The sequence below is a fragment of the Protopterus annectens genome, chromosome 2.part1 (assembly GCF_019279795.1).
Source record: "Protopterus annectens isolate FY-2018-M chromosome 2.part1, PAN1.0, whole genome shotgun sequence".
Classification (NCBI taxonomy): domain Eukaryota; kingdom Metazoa; phylum Chordata; order Ceratodontiformes; family Protopteridae; genus Protopterus; species Protopterus annectens.
Window position 1 is genome coordinate 1,239,069,339 of NC_056729.1, and position 25,195 is coordinate 1,239,094,533.

At 40.6% G+C, this 25,195-nt stretch overlaps 1 protein-coding gene across 3 annotated transcripts in view; it reads right to left on the bottom strand.

Moving 5' to 3' along the window:
* Positions 1-25,195, bottom strand: part of LOC122794405 (L-threonine 3-dehydrogenase, mitochondrial-like) — a 121,685-nt gene that overhangs the window by 51,792 nt on the left and 44,698 nt on the right. For all 3 annotated transcript variants that reach the window (XM_044062771.1, XM_044062770.1, XM_044062772.1), the window contains exons 4-5: positions 22,835-22,905; positions 8,807-8,956 (exon numbers count right to left, since the gene is read on the bottom strand). In XM_044062771.1, coding sequence (XP_043918706.1) covers positions 8,807-8,956; positions 22,835-22,905 — 221 coding nt within the window. The remainder of the gene's footprint in view (positions 1-8,806; positions 8,957-22,834; positions 22,906-25,195) is intronic.

Here is a 25,195-nt window from a genome sequence, read left to right on the forward strand (position 1 = left end):
CCACCACCACCAATCACTTTGTAACCGACCAAGACTCCACTGTAATTTCAAGTCTGGAGGAAGAATCAACTGGAGTCTGCTAGGACCACAGAAGTCATAGGGCTGTAGATGCACTGAGGTGCCTCTCAGATTTAAATATATATATATATATATATATATATATATATATATAGTAAATTTTGACTTAATAATGGCCTGAACAAAAATTCATGAGCAAGGACTTTCTGGGATACTGCCTTCATATGCCTCTGAAAAGCCAAGTTATCTTTTCTGTACCACTCTGGTGTTAGATTGTGATGAAAAGTAAAAGAACAAATGACCAGAGACATATACTGCTGAGGGTCTGGCAGAAGAAACCAAAGCACTTGGATAAAATCAAGAAAGAAAAAAGGACTTCACATAGAAGGAATGAACAGCCAAAAACTCAGAAGTGAAAGCAAGTGCTGTTATAGGGCAATACTATTCAGTGCAACATTCTGCCAATGATCAGTTGCTATCACACACATCCCACCCAGACCACCACAGCCAGCTACTTACTGAGCACAATGCTGATGCTTGACTATTACAAAAAAATAAAAATATGCACACTACGTCTGCAAAGCCAGAATAATAAATGCTAATTTTAAACAAATTACAACAATTTTAGTCACTTTTATCCACAGACAACTCCTGCATCCAACAATTAAAAGCCAACTTTACTGACTGACTATACCTCAGCTATCAGATGTAATAAAATAAAAATAGCAACAATTGGACAAAATTATTTATTTTACCACCACCCCCAATACAAAGATGTGATCAATTATTTCCACTTGGATCCCTTCAGTAGTTTAATCATGTACGCACAAGCAGTAAATTAATACCATTTCCCCATTGATAACTTCATTAGTATAGCGACATATGCAGAAGCATTTTACTGACACCAAAATAAAACATTTTCTGCAATGAACCACCCCCCTCAGTAGTTCGTCCATGTCTGCACAAGCACTTCAGTGACACCAAAATGAAACATTCCTCCCAATGACCCCTTCAGTAGTATATAGATGTCTTGCAAAAGCATTTCAATGACATCAATTTCCCTCAGTGACCCCTTCAGTAGTTTGTCCATATATGCGTACACACACACACACACACACACACACACACACACACACACACACACACACACACACACACTAAGTACTTCACCTATCATGACAGTAGCACACAGTGTTAGCAAAAATGCCCTTTCAAATAATAAAAAAAAAAAAAATCTTTTCATGTGCTCATGCTTCCTCTTACATGTTAACTACTTCCTTATTCTTGGCTCGGGCTGCCAGTCACCTGAGGTAGCCTCAGCCAATAGGAAGAGCTGGATGCTGAATTATGCAGCAGTCTGGTGATTTGTTCATTGAGTGACTTGCCAATGTTGCTGATTAAAACCAAATCGATGGGGAAGTTTGGTAATTTTAAGAAGCTGATTTTTTTTTTTTTTTTTGTTTCAAATCTCCACGGAACTCCACACATGCACAGAGTTCTGAGGACCTGAAACAGAAAGTAAACCATTACCTTTAATTTAAAATAGCTGACTGATTTAGCACATTTCCTTTTTATTATTTTTAGCTGGGGCTGCAGCCCAGTAGTGCAGTACCACTAGCCACCCCTGCAGGGACCTTAAGATGACTAGCCATATATAGCTTTAAGCAGACACACTTAAAGCTTTTGCTAACCTCTTTAAACTCTTAACAGTGTCCATCTCCCAAATGGGACAAGGTTTTGTAAGATAAGTTTGTCTATCCATCTAATTATGAAGACTAGTTTAAAGATACAGTAGTATTTTGTGTGAGTTGTAGGGGTAACTTACACTAACAGGCTGTGAATATGCTGAATTAGGAACCTAACCCTCCAGGAAACTTGTTTGGGACTTGAATCTACACCTGCAAATAATGCAAACATTTGTATATTCTAGTTTCAGGAAGAAAATGGTCCAATAAGGTTGTGTTTTTTATGGCTTGAAAACGTGAGACTGGTTACCTCAAAGTAGTCAGCAGGCCAAGTTAAAAGAGAGCTGTGCTAATCTACTGGGATAGTTAAAGGCTTTAAATCGTTCAGTTTTCTTGTTTAAAGATATCTGGAACATTTCCAACTGAGCAATATACCTGGATTAGCACCTACCAAAGGGGCATTGTATTTAATGATGGGTTTGGTTAGGGAAGAGTACAGAGCAGGATGACTTCTTTGGATCTTGAAAATATTCCCTTGGAAGTTAACTGGGTCAGGTTGGATTTCCTGACTATGGCAGAAACATGATGGTCGGAGTGTGTTGTCCCCAAAAGTACTCGGGTCTCTTATGACAGTATCTCTCTGAAGAACAGTACCAGTTATAACATATGTAGAAAGTGCATTTTTTTGCCAAATGCTATTTTGCTACCCTTTCTTACATTTAGTTTGAGAGTGTTTTCAGCACACTGGGTACACATATCTCACCCCTTGCTAGAGCTGTTTAATAATCACTGGATGAGCATTAGCAAAAGTGGTCAACCACACTTCTGGGATACTGGTTGGGATGTTTGCAAAATAAATGCCAAACAGGAGAGGGCCCATCACTGATCCCTATGAACCGCAATAGTTACAAATGGCTGAAAACAAATTCACAGCAAGGAAAGTGAATGAACAGATCAAATAACACAGTTAAAATACTTTTCTAAAAACAGAGTACCTGACAAATAGAATTGGTATCTAGAATGGCTGTTTACTGTAGCTTCAGAAGAGCACAGAATACCTACAGAAAAAGGCAGACTGTGGGAGGGAGAAATGCAGCTGCCCTTGGGTAACTACTAAGTATGTAGACAAGGGAGACTTTTCTGCTGGGTTAATTCTCCTGATGTATGATGGATTCAGATGCTGCCAAACCACATCTTTGACATCTTGAGGAAAAAAATATAAGTAATTAAAAGGTAGACAAATTTAACAAAACAGCAACAGATGTCTGGATAAGACTTTGACAGACCAGGATCCTGCCTATGACAAGGCATACCCCTGTGAATGACTGTGAATCCCTACGAGCATCTGCAGTGAAGATTCCTCCTCCTCATCATTTGCACCAGAAGAATCTAGCGCGTGATTCACTTCCTCCAAAGACTCTATAAAGTTATAAACGCAGAGAGACATCTGCATTTTTATTTACCTTTTCTGCAGTACTGCAGTGAGGTAGATAGGCATCCATTTTGAAACTGTCAGTCACGGGGTAACATTTTCTTCTATACAAGAGATTCATATACCTGGGTGACAGCCAGGTCACTGACACAGACTCTTGCCAGCAACTGCTATGCAAAGAATGCAATAATCAGGGGTCAAATCCAATGGCAATGATTTGCATGCTATAGTCAAGACATGACACAACAGCTGTTAAAATGTCAAAGTCAACAGTCAAATGAGAAGCCTGGCAGGAGAAGGCAGGATGCAGCTGGTATACTTCAGAATTCCCAAGACATGGATACCACAGATCTGCAGATCCACATGCTCATATAAGAAAACATGTCCTACATGGACCAACTCAAAGCCATTTCACTATACTCTGTATCCTACAGACTGCTAAGAAGTGTCTGGCATACAAGGCACCCTCTGACCCAATACTGATGGATTTACTGCACATCAGCAAGTAAAATGGCATCAGAAATACTCTATCTAGTAACCAAAACCTCTTCTGCAACAACAACAAAACAGTTTGGAGGGACAAGTGTATCTCACAGAGGAGACCACTGCTACAGAACAGACTCCCCAGCCACATAAAGTTCAACCCTGTCCATATTTAAGCACAACTTGGATCTATGGATGGGAAACAGAAAAGTTACCCCAGGATGGCCCCTGTACTACTAATGGACAGTGGCAGTGCCTAAATGCTTTATCCCATGCATGGGTCCCCTCAAACTATCTGTGGTATCATCCCAGTATAACTATCAACCATGGGATAGGTAAAGCCAATCTCTAACCAAATGGGATAGATGAATTTGAGCACAAAAAGGGAACATGGCTTGGCTTAAAATGGCTGACAGGGGCAGCCAGCCTAGTACCTTCCCATGAACCTGAATACTGTTGTGGCTTTATAGATTAAAACAACACCAATAAAGGAACTAAGCTTGCTGACAAATTGGCGGGTTGTGGAACTTTGGCTTAAAATGCCCCACAAGGGCAGCTAGCCTGATATTAACCCATGAACCGATAAATAACAGCACAGGCTAAAACAACCTATAAAGCCTTGGGGAAGGGGGAGGGAAAGCATTAAAAACCTGAATATTGTTCCTAGAAAACATAACTCAGCCTAGAAGCTAAAACCACTAGGTTCCACGTGTTTGTGTTTCTGCTTCAATGTAAAAGGTTTCCTGGCTGACAGGTGAGACCGAGGTGACCGCCATCTCACAGCAGGTATCGCCTGAAGACAAAGGTACAAAGAATGTACAGCTTAATCTGCTGCTATGGACACAGTGAAAACTTTTAGGTGTCAGAATTAGGTAAGAGTCTCAAGAACAGAAGATAGAGCTTAACTAAACAATCCTGTCTTGGTTTGTGATTTATTGATCTTTACTGTTAAAAAGTGGTGCATTTGCATGGAACTTAAAGAAATTCCAACTTTTGTCTGATTTTCAGAACTTGTATGGTCAGAGCAACAACTTTACTGTACTAACTTTAATATTTAATTTTATATTATTTTTGTGATTTTTCTTACAGAAGTTGATTTAATTTCTATTTGAATTCGGTGGTAACTGACTTTGATCAGTCTTTTTTTTATAATTTTTTATTAATTTGAAGCTTAATATGGATTCCTTAAATAAGTATGCTATTAATGGTTTGCTAAAACACAAATATATTGTACTGTGTAATAAATGCTATGTATAAACTAACACCTGATAACAGTGATGATCTGTGTTCCACATGTCAAAAGTTGGATGATTTGTTTACCATTATTAGAAGTAAATCTAGACATACTGATGTAGATTACACTTGTACAATTGGCATGACTTGGAGAACTATTGTTCCTTATAGTAATGACTGGACTTTTTTTCGCAAATCACATATAGAAAATTGAGTCAGGTCACAGTTACTGAAGTTTTTTTTTTTTTTTTTGGGTAAATACCTACATGAAAAAAATGTCCTGTTTTAAAAAAAATGATATTTTTAGAGCATCCAAGTCCAATTTTGGGCACACATGGGTTCAGACAGGATGGTTTGCATTTGTCAAGATCAGGGAAGAGAATATTTGCAACAGATATTTTGAAATATTTAACAAACACAAGGCAAGATTTTTGCCAGGGTGAAAATTTAACAGTTCACAGACAGCAACATTTGATGTGTCTCATGGTTGTTAATGTTGTTGTCTTTCGGCTTTTCCCGGTTAGGGGTCGCCATGGCGAAACTCCGGTCTGCTAATGATTGGCAGTAGATTTTGACGAACGCCGAGGTGCCAGCTCAACGTTCAGCCTTCAACGAAGGTACGTCCATTTACGCACTTCTTTCGAACACCCACCCAACCGCGGGGAGGACATGCAGACTCCACACAGAAGGCCCTCCCTGCCCTCCAGCAGAGAATTGAATGGGAGAACCTCTTGTTGTGAGGCAACAATGCTACCGCTGTACCACCTAGGTGGAATAATAATAAAGTTTTATTATTGGAAAATTTGCTATGTTCCCATAAGACAGATGTTGTTATTGTTTGTGAAACATGGTTAAAGCACAATGACTGGAAACCAGTTCTGTCAGGGTGTAAATGTTTATACTGTAACAGACATTCTAACAAAATATCAGGTGGAGGTGTTATGATAGGGATTAAAGATAGTTTTGAGACCTGTGATTATTACAAGTTCAGTGATAATAACAAAACTATAGATTGCGTAACTATGACAATAAGACAACCCTGAAACATTTAACAATTGCTGGACTGTACAGACCACCAAAGTCAATTGCTGATGAACTGGAGGATTTCATATATTTCTTGCATGAAACACAGGAGGAAGAATAATAGTGGCTGGGGACTTAAATTTACCAGACACAGACTGGAATAATATTGATTCAACATTAGTAAGCAAATCATTCACAACATATGTACAGAGGATTAATTTCTGATTATATGAAAGCAAAACAGTCACTATGTAAAACTAACTGGAGTGATGCGTTCAGTGGAAAAAACTGCAGAAGGCATGTGGAAAGCTTCGAAAGAAAAATTGAGTGGAAAAAAATCAGGATCTAGGCATACAACATCAGGGGGATATATTTTCATAAGAACAGATACCTGATTAAGGTGAGAGACAAAAAATATAAGTAATGGAAGACAAGTTGAACTACAACTTTGAAAACTGAAATAAACAAGCTGGACAAACAAATTAAGCACAGCATGAGGCAAGATCAAGAAAAATTTGAAGGATATAAAGATACTGAGCATAATAGGAAACCATTTTATAGATGCATAAGATGTGGAAGGAGTAAAAACAAACAAATTGAGAAACTGTGTGTACATTCTAAAATTTATTATCAGACAACAGATCATAGATATACTTACAAAATCTTAATAAACACGTTGGCTTCACAAAGAGGTTTATAAGTTGTTCTAGTGATATCCATGTAACTAGATATCCATGTAACTAGAAATACTGAATCCAAACAGATTATATTGAAAAAGAAATATGCAAACTGGATCCCAACAAAGCAGTGGCAGTAGATGGAACAAGTCATAATGGCCTGAGAACACTTCAGAAAGAATTTATAATACCATTATATCTATTATTTACTAGGTCATATAAATATGGGCAGATTCCTCATGACTGTAGTCATGCACTTATTAAACCTGTCTTTAAGGGAAAGGAGAGTAGGACAAACCCAGAGTCATACAGACCCTTAAGTCTACTTTCATTCATCCTCAACCCCTTTTTCCTCATTTTGCACATGTGGTCAGGATGTCACTTCAACAGTTAGAATAGGTTGTGGAAAAATAATGGAGAAGGTAATACTGGCTAAGTTATTGTCAGAACTGAAAATATTAGGACTTGAAACGATACATCAGTATGCATATGTTGAAAACATGGTCTATAACAATATAATTAACAGCTATGAATGAAAACTGTGCTGCAATCTAATTTATATAGATTTAACTTCAGCATTTGACAGGGTCATACACAAAACACTGATGAATAAATTAGAAGTAGGTGTTGATTTACCCTTGATAAGTTGGATAGCTGCATGGCAAGTATACAGCAAATGGACAGGTGAAATTCTTTTAGACTTATCTTTTTCATCCGAGATGTTCTACAGTGTCTATACAGATGACCGGAAATTGGGTAAACTGATTACATGCGTTACAGATAGGGTATGTCTGCAAAAGAACTTGACTAAATTGACCATTTGGGCACATGAGAATAATATGCTGATAAATACATCAAAAATAAAGCATATGAGATTTGGGAAATAAATTGAAAAGTGAATATTTAATACAGCACACAGTGCTTGAAACCATAGATTAATTTAAGGAGCTGAGTATATGGGTAGATACAGCTTTGAGTTTTTCTAATCATATCAACCAATTGGTTAATGATAGCTGTAGAACTACAAGTTGTATAAAAAGATTCATAAAGTCTAGGAAAGCAGAAATGATGAAGTCATTGTTTGTTAGTTACATTAGACCCAAACTTGAGTATGGAATAACAATACGGAAACCTTACAAGAAAACAAGCAAGAGTAAACTGCAAAGAGTACAGCAGAAATATACCAAGAGCATCCATGGATATGAAAATGTAAGTTATTATGAAAGGCTAAAATATCTGAACTTATACAGTGTCTCATAGATATTTAAGAGGAGATCTTATTCAGGTACATAGGGCATTTAGAGACAACCACCTCTGGGAAATGTTTGGGGATATCAAAAAGTAGTAGAGATTCATTAGACAACCTATGTAGAAGATTCTATAGGAATGTGAAGTGTACTAACTGGATCTTTGATGGAGCAGCATGGAATAGACTACCAATTTACATTAAAGTAAGCACTAGTTTAGATATTTTCAAGAACAGTCTAGACACATGATGGGAGCAACTGTTTTTGGTATATTTGCAGGCCAGAAGGGCATTAATGCCAGTGCTTGGTTTGTTTTCATATAATTGCTTATGTCATAATTGAGGGTTTAATAAAGATGCTTCTTGTTTAAATAAAAGAGGCAGGACCTGAATAATTTATATAATGTTGCTTAGGTTATATAATATATAGCAAAATATGTGAAATACATTGGTTAATGTTAATTTAATACAGATAGATTACTTGTCACAAGTGATAATTCAATAAAGGTATTTAAGAAAAAAAAGTAAAAATAATAACAGCAGTCCCTACTCCAAACAGTCCTCTGTGAAAGGTAGATTTATTCAGACTCACTAGCTGTTTACTTACAGTTTACAATTCATTACACATTACACAAGTTCAGCTATCCTCCAGTCAATGTAATCCTGAGCTTCATATACTCTATGTTAGAAAAGGTGGCATCAGAACACCAGAAAATGATGTGCAAAGGTACTTCCACTGTGGTGCATAAATGTCCTGTATTATCTTTAATCTGCTGAGGAATTCAGTCTGAATCAAGAATTCCATATACAGTTTTGAAAAAAAAAAAAGAATTCCATATACAGCGAGTACATGCGAGTTATTTGCATTGGTAAGAAATAATTTCATTACTTTACAGAGTCCTCTTTTAAGGAAACTTTCAAAACAATTCTTAAATATAATCAATGAAGAACATTTGCAAAACAAAGTATAATGCCAAAATAGACACCGTCAGTGAAACTTCCTGCATACCAGTAATGTTGACCGCTCGTGCTAACTGCACATTTGCTTCCCCGACAGCACTCAACAGTGCACTGTAGTGAATCATCCAAGTAATGCGGTTATTTACCACAATTTCACGTAAATTTTTATAGTCTAGAATGTCAGAGTAGATGAAGGGACCTGAAAAATTACACAGAAGAAAAACAAGCATTACTTGAACAATTTTCATCTAGTTATTTACAGTGCAAGCCACTCTAATGCATAATCTGCTGCTGTCTTGGAACTTGAATATTGTTTCATTGAAGAGACAGTTTTCCACAAAACACTCTACATTCTATTCATCTGATAAACCTCATTAGAATACCAAGACCAACATCTAACTTTGATAAATGTGACCATAAAATACATTTACAGAATCAATTACCATAAAAGAAAACTGCAACTAATACAACAAATACTTCATCTCCCTGTGCATTTTAACCATATATCAAACAGAATTATGACCACAATGAAAACTTTTTGATAAAGTTCTGAATGACCCATATGAAAGAGTGGTACTAAAACAATGAAAACATGTGACATTAGTTATGCATATTCAATAGCTTTATCCTGCTAAATTAAAATGAATGAGTGGTACTAAAACAATGAAAACATGTGACATTAGTTATGCATAGTCAATAGCTTTATCCTGCTAAATTAAAAGCGGGTGGTGGAGGGCTACAGTAGACATATATACACACTGAGGGTTTCAGAGCTGGAGCAGTTGGTATAGAGAGGTAAGAGAATAGCTTACATTAGTTCACCCACTTTAGGAGGGGAGACCATGGCCAGTCTGTGAGGAAGGGACTGGAAGACTACACATACATCCTCACAGTGCAAGAATAAAGTGGAAGTCACGGCTGCAGCAGGAGGGTTAGGGACTTAAAGCAAAATATCCCTGAACTCCACCATGGATGAAAGCACTAGTCCTGGTACTTTATCTTGCACTTGGTGGGGGGTAATAAATGGCCATTGGGATTAAAAATGTATTCATAAGTGAACTGGTTGTCAAAGACCCCTTTTCAGCCATGACCTGGAGCACAACAGCAAGGCTAGCCAATAAAGAAAAAAATATTTGGGGGTGGGGTGGGACTGGAGAGAAAGAAGTAGAGAAAGCCATATACAAAAGATAATTCCACACAAGCAGCAATCAGATATCAAGATGGAACCCCATACCCTGGAGTTTCGAAGGAAAGAAACACTGAGCTACCCTGTTGCTCATACAAATGTGGGCCAAAGTAGAGCTGCTCAGGGGAAGAGGACTCGATGACAAGAGAGAGAGAGACACAGAGAGAGAGAGAGACAGAGAGAGACAGAGAGAGAGACAGAGACAGAGAGAGAGAGAGAGAGAGAGAGAGAGAGAGATACACAGAGAGAGACAGACAGACAGAGAGAGAGAGACACACACACACACACACAGAGACAGAGAGTGAGAGAGAGTGTGTGTGTGTGTGTGTGTGTGTGTGTGTGTGTGTGTGCACACTGGAGGGGTGGTTTAGGGGCTACAAACAAAGAAAATAAGAGACATCCAAAGTGAAATCTGTTCTGGGTAATTTGTGAGCGTATAACACTGGAATAGTATTTTCTTTACAGGTGAAGAAATACAGCAGCTTCCAGTGAGAAGGATTCATAAATAATCGATATAGAAGTACTCAGAGTAGTTGATCTTTAAGAGGGCCTTCTATGATAGGCAACTATTATCCCTTCCCACTGATTTTTACAATGCCCCATCTCTATGCTATGAAGAGGTGTACACACTTCTGTCAAATCATTTCATGACTGCACAGATTCACATTTCCAAAATTATGACAGTCACTGAAAGCGAGTGAAAGCATACCTGAAACCCAGCTCTGACTTCAGTGAAACTGAGAAACAGCACTCCTAACACTCCTAAAACAGAAAGGTAAACAATCTAATCTAAAATGAACTTACCAGACTTACTGAACATCTATCCACAAAGCAAATAGAAGAACTAGCAAAGCACAATGGGATGTTATGAGGGTGAATATTATCCTCTGCAGAAGGACCTCTTAAAGATAAATTGAAATGGCAAGTGCACAAGTACCATATCGTCCTCTCAGAAGCCTTCTGCCGGAGGCAACAAGTAAGATTCCAAAATAGCCAAACACCTCACAGGGAAGAAGTAACCACAGCAGCTGAAAAACTAAGGATTGAGAAATAACTTACCTTAAGCAGTAAAGTGCCAAAAGAGGTCAAAGTCCTGAACTGATCACTCAGAATAATGTCCTTCCTCTTGCAAATTTACTACAAATCAAGACATTCCTTACCATCTATGGGACAACAGTGGAAGTGCCATCACTCTTATTAAGTCCCCATTTATGCTTCCCGCCTCTGAAAGGGTCTTTTCCAAAACTAACTCTGTAGCCTGGAAACCAGAGTCTGCAATAGCCATGTCTTATGGCATATTCTATAAAAAAAAAAATAATCTGCCCCACAACTTTCAAGAAGGCAATCAACATGCGTCTGTTTTAGGGGCAGTGATTAAGAAGTGAGCTAACCACTAGTGATGTCTACTTAAGACAGAACCTCCCATCTTCTAAAATCACTGACACGTGTGGCATCTCAAATGATGGCAGACTAGCATACAAAACTAAAGACACATGGGAGGAAATAAAGCAGAGTCAAGAAAGTGGTCTGGGCAGCAAACGGGGGAATCTGAAGAAACTGTAAACTGAGACAGAAGGGAAAATAGTGGAAGTTTAACAGCTTCAGGGATTTGGGAGATGAAATTGAGGATAAGGGAAGTGTGAATGAGGAGTTCAAACTAAAAAAACAGAAAGTGCTAGGGTAGTAAGATATAAAAGAATGCAAAGAAACAAAAAAAAAAAAAAAGAGTAAGGTGTAAAAAATGGGGATGTGATCAGTGCCGCTGTATGGCACAGAAACCCAGGCACTGAAGGCAGAGCAGATGGGGAAGCAATGTTTGGATTTCATGAAAGAAGCCAAAGATTGCCAAGACTGCTGAAGGCAGGAGAGTGGCTCTGAAATGAGAAAGGTGACAACAACTGATGCGACACCCTAATCCCATCTAGAAATTTCAAAAATGAGGCTGGTAAGGATGATAACGAAGACATGCAAGACTTCTCACTGAGCTCTTCTTCCAGGCAATAAAAACAACTTTGGCATTGGTAAAGACTGGTGATCCTCACAACTGCAAGAACACTTATGAGGCTCATGTTTCTTAGGTATTTGAATATAGGCACTTTCTTACAGTAAACATCAGAATTATGGGAAGATTCCTTCTGAATTTTCAGAAGTACCGTGGATATTAGTGGAAAGAGTGGAAGGGAATACAGGATCATTCCTGTCCAAAGAAAAGGCATCTGTCTTTCAGGCCTTCTTGCATGGAGTCCTGGTACAGAATGTTGCCAGTCGATTGTTCAGTGAGGAGGTAAAGCGATCAAGTTGAGAAATCCCCACAGATGGATCAAATCTTGGAAGACCCCTGAATCTAGTTTCCATTTGTAAGTGTCTGCCCTGGTCCCGCTCTGCTTGTCTGCCACACAGTTTTGCTCTGACGGAATGAGGTATGCCTGCAAAGTACGATTGTGCTGTGAAGCTACATCCCAAGCCAACATGGCTAGTAAGCAAAAGGGGTACGACCTGGCTCCCATGTACCACATCACTGTGGTATAATTTGCAACCACTTGAAGAGGTCTTGGATACCAAAGATGGTTCATTGAACTGAGTGCCTTGATCAGGGCAAGTATCTCCTTAATATTTATATGCTTGCATCTCTGTCCTTGGTGTCCCATACCCCCTACACTTTTATCGCTCCGGAATCTGCTACCCAGGCAAAGTCTGAAGCATCTGTGGTGACGGACTATTTTGAAGCACAGAAGAAGGGGGACCTTGATTTAAGGATAACTGTTGTCTCCACCAAGTGATTTCTCTTCTGACAGACTCTAGTACTGGGATCTGGGAAGATAAAGGGTGTTGATGCTGGGACCAAAGGGATTTCTGACACCACTGTACCCTTCTCATGTGGAGTCTTGAGAATCATAGAAGCCATGAGACCCAAAATCCTGAGAGATTCCCTCACAATGATAGAAGTCTGAGTGGAAAGCTTTAAAACTACATCTAAATAAAGATATATTTTTTTTCCTATGGAAGAAAAGCTGTTTGAACCAAAGTATACCGTTGACATCCCAGAAACACAATATTGTGTGAGGGAGTCAAGAAAGACTTTTGAATGTTCTGTTGGAATCCTAGCTTGTGCAATAAATCTCTCACCCAAGAGACAGATTCCTGACATTTTGAAAAAGACCCTTTAAAGAGAAGGAAGTCGTCTAAATACAGAAAATGTGGATACCCTATAGCCTGAAATGAGCTATAACTGGAGCTAGTAACTTTGTGAACACTCTTGGTGCAGTGGACACTCCAAAGGATAAAGTAGAGAACTGATATGTGATCCAGACACAAAACCTTAAACAAATTGCCAGAAGTCTGGATGAATAGGAATGCAATAAGCAAATTTTAAGTCTAGTGTTAACAAGGAAACCTGAAAGAGAAAGACGACGAGGCAAGAGGTTGTTCATAGGTAGGTACTAGGCTACTGGCCCTAGGGCCTATATAAGCCCAGCCAAAAAGGTACCCTGGCTTTCGCCACCCAAGAAAATTATACTCCTGTGCCCCTGTCGATCATAGCCACATAAGTGATCTCCGGGGTGAATTTCCTATCTCCCATCCAATCATCAAGATTTTTTCTTGAAGAGTGCTAATGAGGAGCTTTGTTTGATATAGATAGGTAGTTTGTTCCAGAGTATGGGAAGTCTCTGGGACAGGAAACTATCCCTCCAGCATGTTCTGTTTATTGTGGTGACAAGGTTTAGGTCCCTAGAGCATGTAGCTCAGATGGATTGAGATTTCTTTATGTGGAGCATGCCCAACAACTCTGGGTTTGACATAACTTTGTATGATACTCAGAGATCACCTCTGAGAAGGCGATATGTGACAGAGTAAAGCTGAAGTTTTCTGAGACTGTCTGCACTGGGCATCTTTTGAGGCCGGTAATACTCTTTGTGAGGTATTTCTGTGGCCTTTCTAGTTGTTTTAGATATCTTGTGAGGTACATACCAAAAGGGGCATTGTACTCTATAATGGGTCTAATGAGTGATGAGTAGAAGGGAACAATGACCTCTTTTTTCCTGGATGAGAAACCTTTTGTGATGAGGTGTGCCACGTAGAAGGATTTCCCAACTACTGTGGCAATGTGATTATCAAAGGAGAGACTACTGCCCACCTGTGTCCCAAGGTCTCTTATCACACTTTCGCTGTTAAGTAGACTACCGCCTATGTGGTAGTTCATGGGTACACAGTTTTTACCAAAAGGGATGACAATGCACATTTTGGCATTGAGCTTGAGGCCATGGCTTTAACACCAGGCATCTGTCTCAGTGAGGCCTTTTGTAGGATGTCCACATCGTTAGGAGTTCCGATTATAGCTCCTAGTTTGCAGTCATCTGCGAACTTCGTTAGCCAAAGACCTTCTGTGTTTGGTATTCACTTCTCAGACGTACAGGCTAACAGGAGGGGAACCAGGCCTGAACCCTGTGGCACTCCACTTGTCATTGGTCTGAAGTCGGACTTGGAGTTTGCTACTTTCACATTGTGGGTTCTGTCAGTGAGCCAGTTGGCAACCCATCTTGTGACATAGGGATTTATACATAATTTAGTGAGTTTATCTATAATTCCAGAGTGGGGGATGGTGTTGAAAGCCTTGGTGAGATCTACATAGGCTATGTAAACCATCTTACTCTCATGTACGGCTTTGGTGATCGCTTCAAAGAAGTCCATCAGGTTTAGGAAACATTATCTACCTTTTACAAACCCGAACTGGGTGGGGTCCACAGTTTGGAGATTACCAATGTCCGTTTATAAGTTCCATGATGATACGTTCCATAACCTTGAGGCCAGGCTCATCAGGCTAATGGGGCGGTAGTTCCAGGGGTCCATGGTGGCTCCTCCTTTGTGGAGTGGGATAACCATTGCTGTGCGCCGTTTAGTGGGCACAAAGCCTGAGGGGAGACTATGATTGAACATGGTACTTAGATGGGGTGCCAGTTCGTTCTGTAGTTCGTGAAGAATACAGCCTGAGATGTTGCCAGGTCCCATGGATGCTGTGTTCTTGGCTTTGGAGAGTGTGTTTTTTTTTTAGCTGTGCAGCCATGATTACAGGAAGTTTGCATTCTTCCGGTATACAGATGGGCCCTTTAAGGGGTGAGAGGGGGGGGGTAAAGTTAGCACTGAACCTATCTGCCAGGATGTTGGCAATATCAGTTGGTTCTGTATATTTAATGTCATTGTGCCATAACTCAGAGTAGATCTGAGTATTGCCATTGAGATTCCTGACATAGCTACAGAATGCTTTGTGGTGGTCTTTAGAATCAGTGGCAATTTTGTTTTTGTAACTTGCTTTGGAGGATTTTATTAGGGATCTCAGCTTTTTACTGAGGCTGACCAGGCAGTTCCTCCAATCATGGGATTTTACTCTTTTTTGCAACAGTTTCTTTCTTCTGTTGTAGAGATTGTTTATGGCAGGGGACCACCAGATTGGCTTCCTTTTTTGGAAGATAGCATCTTGGTTCTGTTAGGGATTGCACGATCCATGCACTCGTGTAAGCGCGCATAAATTGCATTTGTGTAGGTTTCAGCAGTCGTACCTCTATTGTCCGTCTGCATGGGTGTCTTGAAGTTTGCCACTTCTTTCTTTTATAAGTGTGGAGCTGGCGTTGGAGAAATTATTTATCGTGGTTTCCCTTATGGGGGGTGGGGACGGGATGTGGATGTCTAGGGTGATTAGCTTGTGGTCGGATCTGGCCAATGAGGAATTGACCTCTGGTGTGGAACATCAGTTGCCCATGTTGGTAATGACTAGGTCTAGGATATTGCTGCCCCTGGTGGGGGTGTGGATAAGTTGATCCAAGGCATGAATAGTTTTCCCAGTTAATGGTGGTGTAGTTGAAATCACCCATTATTAGGGTGTTAGGTTGTACCTTAATATTTTCCAGTGCATCAAGAAATGAGGAGTGGGAATCCTGGGGCATGGTGGGAGATCTGTAGCAAGCTAAAATTTGGATTGTGGTCTTGCCCAGAGTTAGTTACACTTGGATAATCTTTGCTGCATTATGCTAAGCAACTAGCCTGGAGGTGTGGCTATCCTTAATGAATATGGACACGCCTCCGCCTTTAGTGTTTTGGTCCAGATTAGGTGGCCGAAAGGTATGGTATGAATTATAGCCTGGTAATGCAGGGGTGCTCTCTCGAGCCTTGAACCAGGTCTCTGTCACTGCACAGATGTCGATGTTCTCCATTTCAAGGACTGCCTCGAATGAGTGCATTTTGAGGTTTAGACTTCTAGCATTGAGTAGCATTACCCTCAGATTTTTCTTGCTTGTACCTGTTACGGTGGTGAGTTTGTCATTTGAACCTTGCCTAAAAAAGACACAACAGGGGTGGCAAGAGCCTTGGCCAGTATCCGGAATCCCAAGGGTGACAGGTGCAGGCCATCTCTGGCAAAGCATCATGGTCTGTTGATCATGTCATCCCAGGCAGAAAGATACTGGATCCCCTTAGAATGACACCAGTAGCTTAGCCAATTGAAGTCAATCATTTTGTCCTTGTACTGCGATATCATTCTGGGTGATGGCAGGATGCTACTCAGGGCTAGGGTCATACCTGCCTGGGCTACAAGACTGGATCGCTCCTCCATGTCTCTTTTCATGTAGTCCAGGGAGGTACATCTCAGGTCATTCACACCAACATGGACAATGACAGAGTCATATTTGTACTTGTTGTGGAGTGATCTGAGTGCGTGCGTTATGTGGCGGATCCTGGCACTGGACAGGCAGCTGACAGTAACTTTCTCCTTGTTTAGCCTGGTGAGTGGAACATCAGTGTGCCTGACTATGGAGTGTTGGGTACATTGTTATGCCTTATGGGCTGTGTTTGAGTGGCACACTGAGTTTGTGGGCTATGTGTCATTTGGGTTGTGTTGGGGGGTTGGAAGTTGCTTGAGTTTCTGCTTTGGACATCCCTGTTGTTTGGGCAGATTTTTATTGAGAGCCTCCACGAATGTAGGTGTGTGTTGTGTGTTTTGTGTTTCTGTGTTTTGAGGGACTATGTGACGAGTGTGGTGTGGTGCAAGTGTTTACCCTCTCCTCTTGACTGTCTAGTCCAGTCTTGGGTGAAGAGAGCTTTGCTTCCAGTGTGGCTATATAAGTGCATCTCTCACAGATTGTAGGTGTTGGGTGGTAGGAGGAGAGGGTTGTCTGTGTACATGAGGCAATTGCTGCACTGCCCCAAGATGGCCAGATTCATCAGGTAGACAGGAGAAAACACTGGGAGCTGACCCTTAGACATGCCTGGACAGGTGCTTATTTATTAAGTACTAAAACCTGTTTTCCTTTAGACAAGTGAGGAAAATTGAGTGCTGTAGTAATTTGTAGCTTATTTAGTCCTTACGAGTTCTGAACAAGTGCTGAGCTCAAAGAAACAGATTAGAGTGCTAAAACTAAAAAAACTGGCTAGTTCTAAGGGAAAATTTGAAGAGCAGACTTTATGGCGCCAGGAATAATTTAACCCTGGCTAAGTGGTGGGGGCTCAGAAGCGTTCAAGAATGGGGTAATGACGCTAGACTGGGAGGAGTGTTCCAGATCAAATTTACAGTAGGGGCGGGCAACTGCAACGCCATCAACTATAAGAACAGGATACCAATATGAAGGGGAGGGTGGGAGACAAAAATCAGAACAAACAAACCCAAACAGATGCTTAACAAATGTAGAAATTTCCAGTTAATACCTCACACTCAGTGAAACTAGCTAGAAAAGTATGCAGCAGACAATAAAAGTGCTATAAATAACTCGTAAAAATAAGCAAAAAACAGGATACTTAATATATATCACAGATCAGGGTTTGCTCAGTGCCTTGTGAAGTGACATTTTGATTTTGGTCACTATCACAAACAGGTTTAGGAAAGAAAGATTCAAAACTGGTCTCCAAGTTTTTTCTTTCTTTGGGACTAAGAACATCCTTGAATAAAACCCCTTCCCGGCTGAGAAGGAGGAACTGGTTCTATCACTCCTTGGGGCAGCATGTGGTGAAAAACAGGTGGAAACAAAAGACTGATATGTGGGATGAGGAATTACCTACTGGAAAGGAAAAAAATCTTCCTACTGCCATCCATAACATTCATGAATGATTTTCAGAATCCATTTGTCTGAAACAATCTATTGCCAAAGAGAAAAAAAGGAGGTTCAGGGAGCAAGGGGGTCACAAGATCTCTTGAATGGTCAGACCTGGCAGTTTCCTTGGTTTTGGGAAGTTTGACACTTTTTTTGAACCTTCTTGCCACTTCTTAAATGTCTGTTTACCTGACTTCTGTTGACACTGTTTACTCTGATTTTTACCGAAGTTGGATGAGAATAAGGAATCCCTTAAACGATTTGGACAATAAGGGCTGAAAAATCTTACGATTGTATCAGCTTGCCCATTTTATCACACTTTTTGATCACCACTGCAGCAGAGGCATGAAACAGTATAAACATCTCTAACCAAGGAAGTATTTAAAATCTCATTTTCAACATCATCTATGTGGTTCTGATAATGCAGCCAAGCAGGCCTCCTTAAAATCGTACCAGTGGCCATAGGACTGGAAGTACTATCAGTCGTACACTCACTGCAAACAATGAGTAGTGACCTGTGCAACAGAAGATAGCAAGTTAGATAAAATATTCCTCATACTTTTACAATATGTCAGCATAAACTTGAACATATGAACCTATTTAAAATTCTGAAATTCAAAGATGCAGAAGTATACACTTTTCCCTAGTGCCTATCAATTTTCCAATCCTTATTAGAAAGGGTACAATTAGAATTAGAATTAAGTGCTTAGCAACAGAGGAGTCAACTAAGTCTAGCTGGGTCAGGTCTAGGAATATATAAAAATTTAATAGACTGAGTAATTTTATACATCCTATCTGCCCACATCCTCTAAAGCAGAGAGGACAGGAGGAATGGGTGTAGGTTCTGGAAAATCCTTCTGTAACAACTCATAATATTTTCTGAGGGACTAAGAAATCTTAGCCTTCTCCCACTGAACACACTGGGACATTCTAGCAATAGTCTTAGAGAAAGAGAACTCCTCACGTGTAAAATCAAAGTGAGATCTCCTCAGTCTGAATCAGAAATTTGAGGACAAAACTCTGAATCTGTCCCTGCATCTTCCTGTTCAGATTCAGAATCTTGAATCTCTACAGGAAAGGGGACATCTCTTTTTCTTTCACCAGAAAGTACTCTACAAGTAGATCCAAAGAAATTTGAGGATACATGCTTGGTTTTGTTTTATTCCTACAGGAAAAATTGGGCCATCCATGTTGCTAATGGCAGCCGCTGCTTCCCCAGCAACTGGGCACAGCATTCTGACACAATAGGTTAACCTTCCCTGTCCTCTCTCCCAGGAATAAGAAGAATGGCTCTCCCTTGCTCTTTTAGAGGACCCCAACAGCTGTGCAGGATGTGGCTAATCCCTGGTCCAAAGCAGCACCAGAGGGATCCGGGGTAGAAGATGAGGTCTGATGTGCAACAAATGGGCACAGCAGAGTCGCCCACCTGCAGTTCAGGCAAATTGCTAGCCTGCTGTGATGGCAAAGGCCATTTGCTTAACAACTTTTTTGTGGGTGGAAGGAATGACCATAGAACTGACAATCTGTTCCATGGACAAGCCGAAAGTGGTGCTTCTATCCTGGGTAAAAACAAGCAACAATGCCAGTAAAACAAACATTTTTTTTTGACAGAAGAAAAACAAAAAAAATCATTTCCAAACACTATGGCTGCCCCACAATGGAAAAACACACACATTTTCTCCACAGAATATATTTTGTCAGTTATCACTACTTTTAATATGACAGTGCTCCATTTAAAAATATGCTACAGTCTCGAGACAATCCATTAAAACACAATGCACCTAGCTTTAAAATAGCTTTCCTGAAGAGGAAGAGTAATAAATCAGTAAAAAATAAGAAAATGGAAGGGTTTTTCCCCATCTGGAACTTATCCGCCCAGCTAAGGAAAGCAGAAGTAGACTGTCAATCCTCTCAAGCCTCAGACTAGCATACTCTTCAGAAGCAGTAAAGCTCTCAAGGGTTTTGCAGCCAAACTTGTCTTTTAGTCAGCTCAGCTTAAGCTACTTGATAGTTTGGGTGCATGGAATGTTCCCTGAAAGCTTGGCAGCTGGCCAACTGTTATATCCTTGGCAGGATATAACCCATATATCTAAGGCTACTGCATCAGTGATCAATATGAGGAATATCTAAGCCACATGCTATGGTCTTGTTACATGCTCAAACAGATAGGTTCATAGGTTCATACTAGGCTATCTGCCCTATGGCATTTATAAGCCTAGCCAGAGTGTGTTTGGCTTTCGCCACCCATTTTAAATTAATTTTGCTATGCCCTTTTTCGAGGTTAGTATACTGTGCCTCTGTCTACCAGTAACACAGAAGTGATACTCGGGGTAAACCTACGATCTCCCATCCACTCATCAAGATTCCTCTTGAAGAGAGTCAATGAGGGACTCTGCCTAACCTGGACTAGGATTTTATTCCAGAGTGAAGGGAGCCTCTGGGTTATGAATCTGTCCCTCCAGCATGTCCTATTTATTTCAGTGCTGAGGTTCAAGTCTCTCGATCGTGTAGCTCGATGGGATTTGGATTTTCTGAGGTGCAGCATGTCCATTAATACTGAGTTGGACATGGCTTTATACGTCAGGCACAGATCGCCTCTGAGCAGGCAGTATGCCACTGAGTAGAGCTGGAGTTTCTTTAACCGGGCAGCATATGGCATCTGTTTGAGCCCTTTGATCCTCTTGGTGAGGTACTTTTGGGGTCTTTCCAGTTGCTGCAGGTGTCTGGTAAGGTACATCCCAAAAGGGGCATTGTACTCAATTATGGGCCTGATGAGGGATGAGTAAAGAGGCACGATGACCTCCCCTGATCTAGATGTGAATCCCTTCATGATTAGGTGGGCTATATAAAATGTTTTTCTAACCACTTTGGCCACGTGGTTGTCAAATGAGAGATTGCTATCAACTTGGGTCCCCAGATCCCTAATTACTTCTTCTGTACTTAATGGATTACCACCTATGTTGTAATTTGTGGGCACTTTGTTTTTGCCAAAGGGGATGACTATACACTTTTTGGCGTTTAGCTTGAGGCCATGGCTCTGGCACCAGTTGTCTGTTTCTATGAGGCCCTTTTGGAGGATGCTTGTATCGGCTGAAGAGTCGATTATGGCGCCCAGTTTGTAGTCATCTGCGAACTTGGTCAGCCACAGTCCTTCCATGTTGGCCTGTACCTCCAAGAAATATATACCGAACAAGAGCGGTCCCAGGACTGAACCTTGTGGGATGCAACTTGTAACTGGTTTGGAGTCTGATATGGCTCCAGCAATTCTAACCATGTGGGTTCTGTCCTTGAGCCAGTTTGCAACCTATCTAGTGACATAGGGGTTTATATTTAAGCTGGTGAGCTTATCTATAATGCCCGAGTGGGGTATTGTATCAAAGGCTTTTGCGAGGTCCAGGTAGGCTGTGTGGACTGCCTTCCCCTCGTCAATGGCCTTGGTGACTGTTTCAAAGAAATCGACCAGGTTTAAGAGGCAGGATTTGCCCTTAACAAAGCCGAACTGGGTAGGATCCAGTGTCTGTAGGTCCCCAATATCTTTATTTATGAGGTCCATGATGATCCTTGCCATAGCTTTGCAGACCAAGCTAGTCAGGCTTATGGGGCGATAGTTTCCAGGATCCGTTGAGGCACCACCTTTGTGGAGAGGGACCACTGTTGCTGTACGCCACTCTTTGGGTACATATCCTGTAGTAAGGCTGAGATTGAACAGTAGTTTTATGTTTGGGTTTAGCTCTTCTTGGAGTTCATGTAGGATGCAGCCCGAGACACCGTCTGGTCCCATTGATGCTGTGTTTTTTGCTTTGGAGAGGGCGGCTCTTACCTGAGCATCTGAGATGTCAGGGGGGCAGCACTCTGCTGGGATAGATATTTGCCCTTTTGGTGGGGAGGGGGGGGAGAATTTGTGCTGAACCTGTCAGCTAGGATGTAGGCAATGTCTGTGGGTTCGATGTATTTTTTGCCATTTTGGACTAATTCTGAGCATATCTGGGAATTCCCAACCAGGTTCCTAACATAACTAAAGAAAGCCTTGTGATTATCCTTAGTGTCCTGTGCAATTTTTCTCTCGAAGCTGGCCTTAAGACGATTTTATGAGTGCCCGTAGATTTTTGCTAATACTGATCAGAGATGCCTTCCCTTTTTTTCCATGTAGTAGCTTCCTCCTTCTATTATATATATATATATAGATACATAGAGATACATATATAGATGCAGGATATTATCTGACCTGCAGTACAGCCTGCATTAAATGTGAGCATTACTTTCACTACAGACATCTACTTATTAGGCATTTTCAGTCCTGCATCCTCTCGACATTAAATAGTGCACCTTATGGAAAAATCTGGATTAATCCTGCTACTGAAACAGTGGAAAAAGCCAGCTACTCCTAGTGATGGTGAGTCATACAAAACTATGAACCAACAGTTTACTGAGAAGCAAGCCATGCAAAAATCTGCACTATCAATCATACACAAACGGCTTTGTTTTTCTACTCAATAAGTTGGGGGGCAGCAAGTAGAAGGGGGATGGAGGGTAACAGTTTAATTAGTGCCCCCAATTCTCATTCTGTGGATGTACTAGCATTAATCATATTAATAGTACTGTCAATGCCTACAATCCTGCACATGTTCACTTGTAGTACAATCTCTTCATTAAACTCACTGGTGGGTGTGGCAGCATCCATTTTATTTATTGTGCTTTTTTATCGTTTGCTGCTATGTCTGTATTAAGTGGTAAAAAAACTCTACAAATTTCTATACCATTCTGATGTACTTCAACAATACAGTCAACATCTGAGATTAATGCACAAGTTCCTTACCACTGTGGAAGACATGGTCTGGAGGTTTCCTGATGTCAGACAGGATTACATTATTATTTCCATAACGTTTCCTAAAAGAATATTTTAAAAAGTTACAAAAAGACAGCTTATATATCTCAAAACCAATACATTTAGAATTAATATGCATGTATTTAGATGTGATCCAATATGAAACAGACTATGTTGATATTTAGTAGAAAGCAGTTACAGACATGGTGGATGATAAAGTAATCATTAGCCTGGCAGTTAGCACACAGGATTAATGTCATCAACTGTTAACAAGCTACTTTCTATGGTACAGGGTTGGATTTCCTCAGTCTTCATTTGCCCACTGTGCGACTTTGAGCAGGTCACTTAACTAAACTGTGCTCTGCAGCACTTAGGAATTTGGGCTAGGTTCCTTGATGATCTCCTGGACAGCAAGCGTATTAAATACCACTGCACCCAGCCCTAATGTTCTGCCAAACGTATACATTTCTGTCGTCCCACCACGTTCTCTAGGGCCATCTTGGCCCATCACATACTATGCCATTCTCACCCTCTATTTATCTTGGACAATTCTCCTAACAGGACTTTATTCCATTCCTTGATGCAGTCCCACGGCTGTTCCACTAACTTTAATACCTGCCAAACTCTCATGCATTTTCTACAACACTACAAAATAATTAAGTCTACTCCTCTCACAGCCACCATACCATCCATCACTATGGCATAGCCCAGCAATACAACACAGACTGGGAGCCACTTTGTGTTATGAACATTGTATCAGTTTCGCTCATCTTTTTTCCCATAACGCAAAAAGGTAGGATGTATGTCATTGATGCTCACTTCCTTGTTGGGGTTAATTTTCAAGAACAGCTATAAATCCTCTCCCGTTTCAAATTCACAAGTGGAAAGCTTAGCTCTGTAGTGCAAAGGGATGTTACCCCTAACTGTGACCCAAATGACTGGGGTTCAATTAGCAGCCCTGGCACTGGAAGAGCCAGGCAGGGAGGGCGAAGAGTAAAGGAGTGAGCTTGGCAGAAACAACAACACTACTTTGACTTTTAGCTACAGCAACATTTGTTATGATAGCTGAAAAAAGTCTGCATTTTTTTCACTTCTTCAGCTCTTGCTTTGTTACAGACGACTTGGGATCAAAATGTTAAAGACAGACATTTTCTGTGAAATCTGAACACCTCCAAAAACAGGATGCCAGGAACATACCATCACTACAAATGCTCCAGTTTATTGTGTGTTTGGATTATCAAGCAGACAAGTAAACAGTCGTACTCTCCTACTCCCAGCATGCATGTATCAAGATGTACCACGTTATTATGCACTATTTTGCCCTGCATTAGAACACTAGCATGTCTGATGGAAAACTTAAAACATACTTTTAAATTTATCTTTTTTCTGATTGTGTATTTTAATACTGTACAAGAATAAAATGCTTAAGGTGTGGTTATACTGTGATACATTCACTATAATTTGTTCGGAACCAGCCCCCTCCAGTTCTGAGTATGCTGCAACATAGCCCACACCCTGATCATGGCATTATTGCTGGCTTGTGGACCCTGCTGGCCTTCAAGAGTTGCAATGGATGAAAAGCTACAGCACTTTACAGTTAATTACAGTAACTTACTGAATAGTGTGTGCACAGAAATGGGGACTTGTTGACCTTTCTGCTTAAAAACACCTGATGATATGGCTACTTGCTGTCTTCTATTTTGTGCATATAGTAACCACACTTTTACACTCGACAGTCTGCTTCTGAATATGCCTGACTTATTATTCAATATATATGTGGCCACTGGTAGACATTTTTTTCCTTCATCTGATGGAACATTCAGTACAGTACCTTGGTAGTTACTTCTACATGATCTACCAAAGTGAATTTCATCCTGGGCAGAACAGACTGTGTATATGTACATATTTTTAATGACACCAGAATGTTCTGTTCCATTTCTGCTCCACTGCACCCCTGAAAAAGTACAGTTTTGTACCTACCATAAATGTAGATGTTCGAGGATCCACATTGCTGCAGTCCTTACTATTGGGTAGTCCGCTGTCCAGTCGGCCCGAATACCAGAGTATATGGCTGGGCGTCAGGGCGCATTAGACTGACGCCAGTACGCCAGGGTACTAATGGGCATGACCGACGTCATATCCTCAGTCTTTTCTTGCCCCAGATGTCAGAAGACCCTAAAAAGACAAGTCCCAAAATACCTGCACCAAAAATATGTACAATATATACAGAAATATATACAAAATATCAACATATAACCTCACCTACACAACCACCCTAAACACAGGGGGAAGGAGGGAGGTAAGGTTGACTGCAGCAATGTGGATCCTCGAACATCTACATTTATGGTAGGT